General features: G+C 40.0%; 1 protein-coding gene across 2 annotated transcripts; it reads right to left on the bottom strand.

Annotated features, from left to right (window-relative positions):
• Window positions 1-2,431: 2,431 nt before the first annotated feature.
• Window positions 2,432-14,727, bottom strand: trim13 (tripartite motif containing 13). Of its 2 annotated transcripts, none has more exons than XM_069154170.1 (3): window positions 14,626-14,727; window positions 12,918-13,966; window positions 2,432-4,776 (listed from the first exon to the last, which is right to left on the bottom strand). In XM_069154170.1, exons 1-3 carry the CDS (start codon window positions 14,707-14,709, stop codon window positions 4,515-4,517), a joined length of 1,395 nt encoding a protein of 464 aa, XP_069010271.1. In that variant the 5' UTR covers window positions 14,710-14,727; the 3' UTR covers window positions 2,432-4,514. The 2 variants fall into 2 exon arrangements, with proteins under 2 accessions (XP_069010271.1, XP_069010272.1); XM_069154171.1 differs by lacking the exon at window positions 14,626-14,727 and adding an exon at window positions 14,067-14,616.
• Between the last annotated feature and the right edge of the window lie 351 nt (window positions 14,728-15,078).

Genomic DNA, 15,078 nt, shown 5'->3' with positions numbered 1-15,078 from the left:
TGTGAAAAGGCGATTTAGGTTACTACACTTATGTTGAATACAGGCAGACTGGGTGTAAAGTGGATACTGTAGTCATTAAAATATCAAAATGTTATTTTCCTTTCAATAATACTCTGATGTATGTGTGTATGTATGGTAAAAAATAATGACTAAGTACATCTGCCTGCCTATTTCGTGCTAAAAATCGAGGCTGTCAGTCTGCTGCTCTGTCATTGTGTCAATTTGGCCAGATAGGCGTTAACAGATTGGAAGTCAAAGGGCTGTAATGATGTAAATGGATAAAAATATTACAAAGGGCTTGGCTGTGACAGTGTAGATATATAAAAAAAGAAAAAAAAAACACAATGAAAATGTTATGATTCTCAGAGGTCAGTTTTTTAAATCTGAAAAGTATCAAATACACACATCATATATGGTACTATATATTTCAGTTGAGGCAGAATAAGTCTTTATTAAAATCCAATTCTATCTAATTTAGTGATTTTTGTAATAATTTGTACTATGCCTGCTGTCGTGTGTGTGCTTTTTGCTGGTATTTTTGTTTAGTAAAAACGACACTTGGGAGTTTTTACATCTAACAGAGCGGTTAACCTTTTGTCAAAGTGAAATTTCACGACCAAGAATCTTGGTACTATATGTGCTTTTTTTCCCTCCCTGGTAACTTAGTTGTAGTCTGTGTATAATGTGCCTTGTACAGGTGGGGTGTAAATATTTGGCTTATATATTTTTTTTATTTGGAACTGGAATACAGTATTGCTGATTCTGCCCCTATATGCAATTGTCAGATTAGTGCTGGTGCATTTTAATAGTTTTTTATTCCTGTAGTGCCTCCAGTTAATCTCCTTTTAATGCTACAGGTTTATGTTTCCCCTCCGTTCTCTGGTATTTGCCTTTTCACTCTCTTTGTGGAGGACCGTTGTGCTGTTTCAGACTGTTAGCATGACATTCTGTGACTCATCATTCTGTCTTCTCGGACCCCTCCGGCAAAATGGGCTCCCACCCCCATTTCCTGGTGAAACTGTGCCTCTCTTCTTGTACTTGCTCACATGTGTTGTAACCAGACTGCAGAGAACCCCCACCCTTCTCTTCCTTCTTTCTGCACCACTCAGCACAAACTTTATAGTATTCAAATTTGCTGTGATAGGAACAGGTTTTCGCGGGTTTTGTTGGGTTTTTTCCAGGAGTTGGCCTTGGTTTCAGTTCTGCGTCTCAGCAGCATTAAATACAGGCTGTCAAAGGGTCAGTCAGTTTTCTTGTTGGCATAATTTAAGTTTAGGATTATTTAAATATTGGTTGTTCTAGGTAAACTTAGATGGGATCTTTAGTGAAAATTTCTACTTCTTTTGCATGATGTGTTAAACTCTAAAGTTGGTTGAGGTTGATAAAACTAGTGGCAGCAGTGCAGCATGTAAAGATGGCAGGTCCCTGCGAGCTTATAAGCATATGCTTTGCATTGGCTTTGATTATTTTATTTTTTATTTTTTTCATACAGTAGGTGCTGCATCACTATAGTGCACAAAGGTTTACACCTGTTTACCTAATAAAGAAAAATATTAAATATAATATATAGAGGTGGCATTATATTTTTAAATATCGGTCAGTTATGTGCTTAACTGCTGTTATGGTTTGTGTTTCCATCATCATATTTGCCGTGAATCTGTTATATGGAGAGAGAAAAATTGCAGTTTTTTTGGCCTGCCCAAAGTTAGATGATCTGTTGTGAGCGCTGGTCAGTGTCAGAAATGTTAGTAAATTTCCAAAAGGTCAAGTGTGCTTCCTTAAAAATGTAAGCTTTGTGTACCTCTGCTGCACTCAAAAAGTTGCAGTTTTTATGTATTTATTTTTTTTAAATTGTTTATAGTAGTGACAGATGTACTTGTGGACTTGGTCAGCATCTTTAGAAATACATCAGTGCTGGTGAATTATATGCATGATATTTTGATTTTCGGTAGTAACGTGATAACCTGCAACAGCACTGGCAGTAAGATCTGACATAGCAAGAGTATGCCCCCCTACTAACTAGACACACAGTGTTTTCATTTCTTTCCGGTCTTCTTTCAATCTTTTTTTTTTTTTTTTTTTCTTTTTCACTTTAGGGTGCTAGATTAGCTCACAGTATTACCTTGTAGATAGGAACATTTTCAGATGATCCAAAAATAGTCAGGGCCAGTTTCTACATTTCTATTTTATCAGCCCTGACTGAGTGAGCAGGTAACACCTCACCCACTGCTCCCAGTCAGCCACTGTGCTTGGGTGCACAAAAAAAACCTGATATTTTCACACAGTGTGACACACCATGTCTTGTTTGGTCAGTTGTAAAAGTTTAAATCAAATAAGGTGTATTTTCAGCAGTAATAACAGCACACCTGATTTGGGATTTACTTCTGTATCCAATGTTGATCCACTGGTGTGTCATAGTCACTACACAGTTGTGAGCAGGGAGGTCAAGCCTTGCAAGAAACGTGGTGAAATTTCACATAAACGTTATTGATGCCTGTAATTGTTAGTAATTAATTTGTTTGACCTATCACACACAGGAGTCACAATAGATTTTGTTTTGTTTATTTATTTATTTTATTTAATTGCACCATTGTCTAAACTCAATCAACAGTGTCACAATAAAACGTGCAAGTTGCTGGAAAGCCTCAATATTTTTAGCAGAATTTTTTTTTGGCTATGACGTGTGCTTAACACACTTTTTTTTTACACAGGAAACTGAAATATATTTAACTTGGACATTGTAGAGTTGTAATAAGTACACAACACCAAGTATAGTCTGTGTTTGTGTAATTGCTGTAAGGGTGTGTGCTTCAACTCACTTTTGCTTTGTTTCCTCTTTTCCCCTCTCGCATAGCTGAACATGCACATAATACCACATACACACTTACTTTGCACCTACTTTCAGCCATATTCATACTACCGAAAGTAGTGTTTCACTGAAATGAAAAAAGTTGTGGCAGTCATGTGGTAGAAATCCAAATTAATTTTTTATACTTGGTGCTAGGCTTTTTGAAATAATTTCATGCAATTGGTCAAGTGTGAGACAAGTCCCCAGGTCATACTTTTGAAATTGCATCACAGTGTACTTACTGCTTTGTCTGCATCCTGTTTATTGCTGCCCTGCCTTTCGTAACAGTCGGAGGAAGCTTGAGATAATTCAGATAAATTAGTAATTAACTATACAGATTAGAAATGAATTTGTTGAAAACACTGTGGCGATTAGTTAAACTACTCAGTTTGTACTGTAGTAGCAAGTAGAGCAGTTGTGTGTTTGGATTAAATATTTTACCAGACACATTGTGGACACACTGGTGTATTTAGATGGTAGACACTGCTCTTAGTCCCGGAGTACAGTATTCTCATATTGTGACCCACACTCACTGGATGTGGTCAAAAATGGCTTTTAACTATTAGTAAACCTTTGAAGATGTCTTCTGCCCTGTTGTAAGAATTGCTCTCATTACCCAATTCAAAACAGCACAATGAATCATAATTATCATTACATGTTAAATGACTATTGTGCTTGCTCCAAATGACTTTCATACATTGGTTACGTCGTACTTTTTTAAAATTTACTATTTACTAAAATCTAAACGTAATTTCCAATCCGGTGTTTCAAATAATTTGTTTTAATTAGTACATTTTAGTATGTATCTCTAGTGTGAGGAGTCACACCTGACAGTAAATGATGGGGGTGGTGTGATGTGTGTAGTGCAAAAAATAACTCAACTTTCACTGTCACATGTCTGCTAGTGTTGTGCTGTGAAATAAATATGTCCATTCAGTTGTCAATCCTCGGTGTATGTTTTCACATGTTTCTGTAATTCATTTGACAAGATGTGGCTGTGGCTTCCAGGGGATCCCGGTCACTCTGCCTGTGCTTTACATATTTTGTTGGGTGCGCATGTGTAACTGGCTTTTCTTGGATTATCACATGCCATTACAGTACTGGTGTTTTGTCTGGAACAAAGCAGTTCTTCATTGGTAGCATCCCTGGTCTACTTTGAACAGTAAAACTATTCACCACCCCCTGGGTTGCATGTAGACTTTCACACCCACCCAAAGTTTTATTGGTAAAAGGTAGTAATATATTCATGTCATCACATTCAATTGCATTGATATTATGGGTAAATCGTTTGTTGTATAAATATTGCCCCTGTAGTTGATGAAATATTTTATCCTGAGTTGTAAGTTGTGGCACAGTCAACAAAGTGTATTTGTACTATCTGTCCTCATCTTTGCAAACACAGGACAACAGTGATTTGGCTGTTCTAATACCTGGTGTTTATCTGGCTTACATTTTACAAGTGATGGATTTGTAATCGTGTAAGGGTATATTTTTGCTTGCATGCCAAAGTGGAAAGGGAAGAATCAGTGGATGCATTCTTGTATTTATTGTATCCTGGGCTTGCTCAACAGTATTAATCAGTAATGTATTTTTTGCTTGGATCTTTTCATGTGGATAGATTGCCATTGTGTTGTTGTTTTTTTTCTTTCTTCCACAGCTTAGGATGTCATTGCAGATCTCCCTTTAGCTTGTGCTTATAGAAGCAGAAGACTGTAAAACAGACCAGAAGAGGCCAGCCCAGACCACTCGATCTGGGGAGGTGATGGCTTGTCATGTCCACGTCCCTGTGCCCGACAGGGTGTAGGAGGTTACTTGACCTTTCAACCTCAGGGTCAGGTGATTCTTTGAGGTCATTGTATGGGGAGCAAGTGTTGTAGGAATGGGTTAAAAAGGCTGAGCAGTGAAGGTGACATGTCCCGGCATGCTTCCTTAAAGGAGAGGGAGAAAAATAGGGAGAGGTTAGAGTCATTGGTGTGAACAATTCCACCTGTACCTGTAAAGAAATGATCAGCTGAAAAGGAAATTACACAATTTACCTGGTTTGTTGCTTGGTGCATTTTTGTTGGGTAATTTAAAAGGATGGACAAGGTAAAATAATTGTTTTGCTTACTGCTTCAGTTTTATTCATGCAATAAAAGAGGGCATGTAGAAATTACACATAACACAAGGAAATGATTAGGCAAATTTTCTGGCACAGGCTGTTTATTTAGGGAAAATGAATCAACTCTGTCAATAAGAGTCTGTAATTGTTACTTTTAATTAAAGCCACAACTAACAGTTTTTTTTTCTAAATATTTGTTTTCTCATGTGAGCAAATGGTAAGAAATGCACCTGTAGCTTTGCAAATGCCCATTTCATGTCTTCAATTTTTCTTTTTAGTCTGAGCAGCTTAAACAGGTTATACAGTTTACAAAGATAAAAACGGCACATCCTCATCATTGAGGAAACGTACGTGTGTGTGTGTGTGTGTGTGTGAGTGTGAGTGTGTGTGTGCGCACACAGCATTTTTGTGTAACTGTACTAAATTATAACATAGCTGTTTGTGTTGCTGCTGACAGGAGATGTGGACTCAATTAGCCCAGGACTTATACAAGACTTTTTTCATGCCCTACAGAGCGAGCAATTATACACCCCTGATGCGAAGTTGTTAAATAACACTTGGTTGCTGATGTATCAAATGTCTTGAGTATAATTATTTGACTTTTTTTTAAAATTATTATTATTTTTATACCTTGTGTTTTTTATATTGTGTTCTTGGTAACAACAATGTTTTAAAGTGATATAATTTGTCAATTTGAACAAATTTTGTGATTGCTGTGCCAAATTTGTGCGGAATATGTGGAGACAGATAACATTATTAGTACTAAATATTAACTATATATTTTCTTAAGGAAATGCTTATTTTTTTTGGACTACATTACTCTACTATGTTTTTCCACGGTATCATTGTAAATGAATTGAGATCATTTTCAGGACTTCTTGCATACCAAGTGGAAAAACAAAAGTAGAGCACTGCAGTCACTGGCCCCTGCTGTCCTCCCACTCTCCTGCCACTGTCAGGTGTGTCTGACGGTAAACGGCACTGTTGCACCTGTGCTGACTTAACAAATTTCGGCTGTAGTCATGAATGTCCATCATCAAGAAAGCCATTTATTATATATATTATATCTATATATAATATATATAATAAATATATATATGTATATATAAATGTGTGTGTATATATATAAACATATATATGTATATGTGTGTATATATATATATATATATATTTATTTTTATTTTTTTTACTTCCTGCTCAAGTATTAATTGACATTAGAAACAAGTTTTATCAGTGATGAAGCTTTTGTGCAGTGTGTGTGTGTATGTAGTGTTGAAACTGGAGGTAAAATTGGACCAAATTCTATGCAGCATTGTATAATACATTTTATTTCGGTAATCGCACAGTCCATGTAGTAACTGCTCCACTACACTGCAGATTTTTAGATTGACTGCTGACTTTTCAGCTAACTGTGTTTTTAATGCATGGTAATGTTATTTAGAGCTGGAACCATTTTGAAAACTGTACTTTGGTATTTGTGTGACAACACATCCAAAGTTTAAAAGTCAGGTTCCAAATAGAAATTTTGAATGCAAAAAAACAAAACATGTATCCCGAGGGTCCATTCTGTGTGCAGCTAAACCCTCAGTTTGTATTTTCATTTATTTTTTCATCGCTGCTTGTATCTTCTATTATCACAATTATTTTTTTTTACTTTGACAGAAGAATAAATAGTTAATTGTTTGTTTTCTCAGGCAAATTCATGATTTTTCACACACACACACACACACACACACACAAAAAATCAGCTCTCTGAGCTGCACTGGAGTTTGTGTGTGTGAGAGAAAAAGAAGAGGGTGTCTTATCAGTGTCTTTTTGGAAGGGCAGTATGTTAGAGATTATTAGATTCAGGCTATCAGGTCCATTTCAGACTAAGGTCACAATTACAGGTCCATTGAGACCTCTAGTGGCAACACAATCGTTGGACCCAATCTCCCACAGGATTATTATCAGGATAAAGTGTCTTCTAACTGCTCTGCATACAAACTAAGTTGCATTAAAGGAGATGTGGTAACAACAGTTCAATGTTTTGGTGTTTAACAGGTCATGTTAAAACAATTTGCAGCAATTGTTGATATTTATTTTTATTATGACTGGAAGAGATGCATCTTATGGCACTTTTGTTTGATTCCTCCAGCAGGCTTTTTTTTTGTTGTTATTATTATTGAAGTATTGAACAATGGCTCCGATGCTGATAGGGATTCAGTAATTTTCTTAATGACACTTGAACAGCCACAATATCTCATGTCACTTGTGCAACCCTTTTCCCCCAGGGTTACGTTCAGTGGTTTCTGTTGGGTACACACATTGCTTAGTACAATGGAGAATTAATTATCTTTGAATATAAGAGTACTCAGTCACTGAATCAGACACCAAAGTCCTTCTCTGACAAACAGTAGACACTTAAGTGTTGGTGGAGCACCTGCTTATGACACCAATCTGTTAGTGGCCATGAAAATGCCACAATATTTTTTTTTTTAGTCTCATTAAGAAAAATTCAGTGGAAGAATTTTTTTAACTTTTTTTTTTTTTTTTTTTTTTTGTCCCTGCCATCTTGCCCCGTGTTTTCACAGTGCTGAAGCAAACTGATTATTATATCTCATTAGTGTGGTAAAGTCATAAACTAATGATCATAAGTTTCAAATTTGCATTTGAGTACTTTTAAGTTGTCCAGCTGTTGATGCTGCCAAAAACAGATGCTTATTATAAACATGTGAAACATTTCTGTTTCTTCTGAAAGATAATCATTTGTTATATTTGACTCAGAAAAGTAGTGAGCAAAATCCTTTGACTCAAAATGTAAAATTATTTGAGTACACTATGTGGACTAGTGTGTCCTCGTGCTGCTTGATTCCAATCAAGAGGAATCCTAATGCTACAGCATGCTATGATATTGTAGACACCAGTGTGCTTCTAGTGTTGTGACAGTTTGGGGGTAGGCTCCTTCTTGTTTCAACATGACGGCCTGCGTGCATGAAGCAACATCCATAAAGAAATGTTTTTCTGAGTTTCGTGTGTAAGGAAGGTGCTGGCCTACAGAAAAGCCCGACCTCCGCCCCATCCGACAGCTTCGATATGAAGTGGAAGCGGGCGGTGAGCCGGGCCTCATCGTCCCAACGACGACGCCCAGCCGGCACATTGTGGCCAAATGGGGGGCAAATTTCAACAGCCAGGCTCTGAAATCTGGTGGAAGGTTTTCCCTTCGAAGAGTGGACACTGTTAGAGAAGCATATCAATACCCATAGTTTTAAAAAGGGATTTTCAACATGTCTATGGGTGTTTTAAATTTTGGTGTCCACATACTTTTTGACCACGAGACAGTTCGGTGGTCCATGTCCTTTCTCTTTGCATGCTTCCCCCAAGTTAACCTGGGTTTCTGCCGATAACTCCAGTTTCCTCCCACCATCAAAGACGTGTGCTAGGGTTACCACTCCTGTCAGCACCCTCACCCAAAGGAGTGAGTTGGTGCCGGGCAACTACAGCTTTGCTCTCTGCAACTCTTTGATGCTCAATGGGGGGATATTTTGACGGACTGAAATCTGAATTACATTTAAAAAGTATTTTATTTGTTTTTGTGTGTGTGTTGCAGATGCAGAGCCTCCCCGCCTGTTTCTGGAGTGGACCGAAAGGCTTTAATCTGATTCTGGAGATCAGCTGCACGTCTTTTAGGTAGATAAATGTTAGGTACTAAGTCTGTTAGCATGTGGTAAGGATCAGAAGTCCGGAGGAGGAGTAAAAGTGTAAATAGCGCAGAAGAAGGAGGACAGTGAGTGCGGTTCTGGTGATGCTGTAGCAGCACGGAATGGTTTGTGGGTTACACTGAGATGCAGGCCATACTGTGCTGCCGCAGTAAAGCCTGATCATACAACACCTCCTGGACTTGACGTACTGTCACAGTGTTTTGTTTTTTTTTTAATTATTTAAAATTATTTTTTTTTATTTTTGTGCTCTCTGAGTTAATGCCCCACAGGCACCGTTTTCCCGACGCTCAAAAGTTGCATGGATGTTTATCATCGTCATTTTCTGGTCGCCTTACTGTAGCAGCACGTAAATATTGGAGTTAAGACTAGCTGAAGCCTCCAGTATTGATCGTGCTGCTGAAGCAAAGCTGACCACTCGCAATCAGAGCGACCATCCACCACCGGGTGCACCGAGACAACTCTGGTGGAGGCAAACGGTGGCCGTGCTTCGGAGATGGTTTACAGGTGCAATGTTTTACACACTAGTTTCGAGTTGGTCTTCATCACAGTCCTGTATTGACAGTTAAAATGTTCCCGCTCCTTCTGATTCCACTGTAACTTCTGCACACTCTTGAGAAATAAAATTTGAACTGGGCTTTTTGTTGTTGTTGTTGTCTTGCGATGTGTTTTGAACATGGCATGCTAAACCGCGTGGGCTGTCCATTTAGTATGTTAGTCTTTGGTTAAAGTGTTGCTGCAATTTTTTTTTTTTCTTCCTACGGCTTAAAGAAGAGCCGTCATCCACGGAGAAGGAAATGCACGTGACGGCGCGCGTGGCCTCGCAACTTGCGCTGCTGGGACGGTCGGCCTGCACCGGGACGGTCGGCCTGCACCGGGACGGTCGGGTCGGCCTGCACCGGGACGGTCGGCCTGCACCGGAGCGCTCACACAAGATGAGCTGCGGTTTCAAATCACTTCAATCACACGGTAGATTCTATACATCCGAATTAATTACGAAGTATCAGATTGCGCCTTCATTTTTTACAGTGTCAGGATATATTTTTTTTTTAATCTTTTGAATCCTCTATTTCATAAGAATGTTTTCTGATGGGTTTCCTCCAGACGGTCTTAATTATCCATTTGTTCGTTTCTAGCGACCAGCTCGCCTCATTATTTTGTATTATGAGCGTTTTAATGCCTACACATCTACAATGATATATCCTGTTGTTTATAAAACAACCCTGCAATTATGTGGCAAACAACATGGCGTCCCGTAACACGACTAAAACCCTCCATTTTAAGTGGTGTTGGATGCGAACTTGCAGTCCTCTCTGCGGTTCCGGGACGTCACTGAAGATAATCCCACATCTGATCTAACTACAAAAAAAAAAAAAAAAAAACTGCCTTCATTCATTTTGCCTTGCATGCCTTTGGTTTAATGTGGCGGCCGTTAATAAATCTTGGATTTTTATTAAAACTGTAAAGCGCAGCTTTATGTGAAGGTACGAAATATGAATCAGATGATTAAAGAGGAGCTGTGTGAGTGGTTACACCTGTTCAACAACGGACAGCCGAGATCTCTAAAGATGATATAATAAAATAAATACCACATTTGGGACATAATTTATTACTTTAGTGATTACGTTTTTCGTGGTGACCATAGCTTTTTATTTCTGATAACAGTTTAAGGCCCCGTTATATTTTACACTACATTCAGCACACGCATTCAGCTGCACTTTCTTAGATGTTGGCCTTGTGGGCCTTTTTAAAAAAACAAAATTAAAATACATTTTTAAGATCCACGTTTTTTATGCAACTATAATTGTAGACAAAGTGGATTTAGGGCATTTGGCACGGATTACATTTATGCAAAATCATTTGAGAGGGAAAAAAAGTGTCGGCATTATTGTGTGTCCGTGATTTTCTTCTGCATAAACGTTTGCATTTTATAAATAAAATAAAAAAAGATCTACAACATTTAGCTATATATTTTATAATAATTGGTCAGATTCTCGGATTTTAATTACAATTTTTATAGGCCTAATGCCATGGCTACAAGGTGGACTTAAACATAATCAGTGTGTATTCACAGGGTCAACGCAATTCCTCAGGTTGTCTGTAATTTCGGGAATAAATAAATTCTTGAATCCTCTCAGTGATTTGAGTGTAAAATATTGGACAATCTGGCATCTTTAAAGCAGTTCGCTCCGCACACATCAAAATGTCTTGGTGACATGCGGCCTGAAATTCCACATTTTGACTTCCAACTGTGCACATATATTACTGCTAATTTTGGTATGTATAGAAGCTACAAATGTACCTGCTTTTATGTCGTTGTTGTCTTTTTTTCATGACCTATACAACAGTAGAATAACACCCAGTGGCACGATCCCCGAGAGGATTTGTTTGCGCTTGTCCCATATTTTCCAGAAACCTTAAAAATTGACTTCTGTGTAAAATAATATTCTTACAAAGAGAAATAATATGAAGGGAAAAAAAAGAAAAGAAAAAGGATATTATAACAGGAATAAATCTAAAACAGGTCCTCGTTTAAATGACACCGTTACATGCTCGGAGCCAGTTTTAAAGGATGCAAGAGTGCAGGAGCTGATCCAGAATTGGGACACCGTTCATTATTTTGATTTTTAGTCACCAGTGATCGAGTAGATGGTGACTCGAACTTTAATTTAGCGAAGTCTCACCGTGATCTCATGCACAGTTGATATAAAGAGTATTGACGGTGCGCTCTGGCTTTATGACAGTGTTTCATCAAAGTCTTAGTTATACTGAATAAGTTTTTTTTCTTAATTTGGACACAGGGAACATTTTTCAGGCTATATTTAAAAGTGCTTGATATGACAATTTAAAATATTAATGTCGACTACTTTTATTTTTCATCTTATGTTTGCCTGGCAACAGAAAGCTATATATATGTACAAGCGTGCAATGACGTACATCCTGAATTATGGTCAGTGCTGACATCACTGATTCACTCTGTGGTCTGATCTGAAGATTTTTTTTTTTTCTTCACCCCCACATCAAAATGCATCCCTGCCGATCTCTACACAGGAGAAGGAATAAACGAAAGGATAAACGACCCTGGGTCACAATTCACTTTGTGTCCGTTTGCTCTGACCTATTTTAACAAAGACCACTGATAACACACTTATCTTACTGCGCTATAACCCAGATTTAAAGAATTTGAGTTCGTTTTATTTGTACACATCTTTGTATTTTGATGTTAGATTTATAATTTGTCGTTTCTATTCAAATGCACAGCAGAAGAAAAAAAAAAGGCACGCTAGACTATTAATTAAGCAGAAAGAGACATGCAACGAACGGGTGGCATGGGTTGAATTGAATTGTGTGTAGGAATAAAAGGACTGCTGCGTAATCATGTCTATTTGCCGGAGTTTTCTTATCTGATTGTGGGACTACAGCTGTCAGGTGTTAAGTTTTGATGAAACACAGCAGCGCGCCATTTATTCTCCTCCTGTGTCTGCAGCCTGCTGAATATTTCACACGGGCCCCGTTATGCAACGTGTGGTAACCTTGAAGAGGTTGCAGCATCACTGTGGCGGACGCGCTCTGTGGGGCTGGGGGGGGGGGGGGGGGGGGGGAGGAGGAGGAGAAGAGGCCACACTGATCGATTATAAATGTTTTTTTTTCTCTCGTTAATCGCTTGATTAGTTCATTAGATCGCTTGTTGTTGATTTGAACCTGACGCACTAAATAAAAACAAACATGGACGTGACTTAAATTTCCCAGTTTTATTTGTCAAGATCATCTTGGGGAAGGTAAAAAAAAAAAATTAAAAAAAATCCCTTAGTGGGTTTTTTTTCTCAAAAAAAAAAAGAAGAAATAGATTATACATTCGTGGAAGGAAGTGTGAGTTAGTGTCTCCCTGATGGAAACGTAGGCTGCAGCCTAACAGGTTTAAGTGTTGCTTCTGTTTGATTCTGTGGCTTCATTGAGGTTGTAGATTCAACAAAAAAGACGAACAAAAAATAAAACGTGTAAAACGATTAAGTGTTTCCATATATTCACGGGCTTTGTGCATCTCACTTGGTAATTATTTTGTAGTTGTGAGATGCCACACGCCGGAAATTAAGATAACTTTCAACTGCCAATAAAGTGGACAGTGGAGTCAATTAACTTGTCGATACATTCCTGACCTGCATCCATCCAACTTGTGCACATGGCGGTCACTTCCCGCAGGTACACACCGCTGTGTGCGAGGTGGGTGGAAACTACAGAGAGAAACGGTTCAATCGTCGAGGTCACATACTCTGCGAGGTTGTGCGGCGGCGGCAGCAGCAGCAGCAGCAGCAGCAGTAGCAGCAGTGTTGGCAGTAATAAACACATCAGTAAGATGATCCATTTGGGCACTGCCATCCGAGAGCCCCCCCCCGTTCGGTAGGAGCCGTTCTCGTGCGGTACTGAGATCTTGTCCACTTCGTCGAGCCTCAGTGAATCCCACTTCTTCACGTCAAAATTGCGCACGACGGGGCCGGTGTCCACGTCTTTCCGACAGGGCAGCGGAGTCTCCTTAAGGACCTTCAACTTGTCTCGAAACTCTTGCATCTGCTGCAGAAAGCACAGGGGGTCGGAGACGCTACTGAAGGACTCGGCGATGCTCAGCGCCCGTTTCTGCTCCTCCAGCGCTGCGCTCAGCTTGGTGATCTCCGGGTCGTACGCTTGCATCACCACCAGCTTTATTGTCTCGAAATCGGACAGGATCTCGTTCTTTTTGCATTCAAGGCCACTGATGAGTTTGTCGAAGTAGTCGGACACCTTTGCTGCGTCCTTGGTCACCGACTGAAGCGCCGTTTTCTTACTGGTCTGTAGTGCTTCCAGGCAGGACTGGATGTCTGCGCTGTGCCAGCTCTCCACTCCGCGCTGCAGCTCCTCAAACGCCTCCTTCTCCCGCTCGTATGCTTCCTCCAAAGAGCAGAATTTGTGCCCTTTGTGGTCATCCGTCGTTGCGCAAAATCCACAGATTAGTTTTAAGTCACTGACGCAGAAAATGTTAAGAGGCTGGCCGCAGTGTTGTTTACAAACACACATTTTAGGAATAACCTTTATTCTGCTGAACTTCTCCACTATTCCGCGCAGAGAGTAGTTGATCTGCAGGCTGTGTGCGCCGTTGTGAGGGGTCTCTTTGCGGCATGATGGGCATTTGAGAGGTGCTCTAAAAGCTGGTCCTCGGTTCCCCTCCAAGAGTCCCTCCAAGCATTTCTTGCAAAAGCTGTGTGAGCACAGCAAGACCCGCGGGTCCTCGAAGAGACAGCAGCAGACTGGGCAAGTAAGTTCCTCTTCTAGCTGCTCCATTGTGCCCTGTAAACACATCATGCAGGCGTCAAACTGGTGCTTAATTTAGATAAATATAGATAACCAATAAATCAGCATTTGATTAAATGAGCTACGTAATACACACCCAGTCAGAGGGATGCCGCCACCATAAGAGGCATTAAATTACACACGACAAATGCTGAAGCATCGCAAAGGATACAGATTGTTGCAGTCATGTTCCAGCTGTGTCTGGAGTACTCCCATCCTGAAAGTGAAACTGACGTGCATCGCTGTGCCCGCGTAAAAGCTTGGCAGGAGCTCTGCCAGCCACAGGCTCCGGTTGCGCGTTTAAGATTGAGTAACATCCTGGTTTTTGATGTCTTTCCGTAAGCCAGCTGGCGTCGCAAGACACTCCAAGCTACCGAAGGCTGGATATAAATCAAAAAATATCACTAACTTTATCGATGTGAAACTATGACAGCAAATTGCTTTTCTCTTGGCTTTGTATCGCAGGAGCAGCAGAACTGTGTCTGAGCGCAGCTGATCCCTAAATCACCGTCGTCTAACCAATCCAATGCGACAAATTATCGACAAACAGAGTTCGCGCTCGCGTTGCTCCTGTTGGCAAGGTACTGAAGGAGGGCTGTGACAGATTCTGCAAGCGCATAGTAACATGCAACCACTGGACCAAAAGAATCACTCACCAGCTGCTGAGACGCACAGAGCAACGCAATCATGGCGCTTGTTGCTGTGCAGACTTCGCCCTTTCCGGGTTTGGAGTTAACCATTTCAGTTGCGTCGAGAAAACCCTAAAAACACACAGATTTGCCCGCACTTGCGCACAATTAAATCGGAGCGTGTAGTTTACCTTCACCAACATGCAAGCTGCCGATGTTCCGGTTAATTGACAGCCTAGTTTTTTAAATTGGGGGGATTTTACGCTTTTATCCATTTTGGGTAATTTGCACAGGGTCCCTGCTGGTCGGATGGGGGGAGGGGCTGTTGCCATGCAAAACGTTACAGCGTGAAAAACTGTCAACTGGGTTTGAGTCCCAGCCTGGGCATCACACGTTTCTGCACTGGACCACTTCACCTGCATGTGTTGGTACTTGTCAGTAGACGCGTCTGCAAACGGTTTAACACGATGCAGTGGTGCA

This window comes from Embiotoca jacksoni, unplaced genomic scaffold (assembly GCF_022577435.1).
Source record: "Embiotoca jacksoni isolate LCO1_2020_lvr unplaced genomic scaffold, fEmbJac1.0.p SCAF_2, whole genome shotgun sequence".
Taxonomy (NCBI): Eukaryota; Metazoa; Chordata; class Actinopteri; family Embiotocidae; genus Embiotoca; species Embiotoca jacksoni.
Note: the sequence above shows the minus strand (reverse complement) of the source record. Positions and strands in the feature narration are given on the sequence as shown.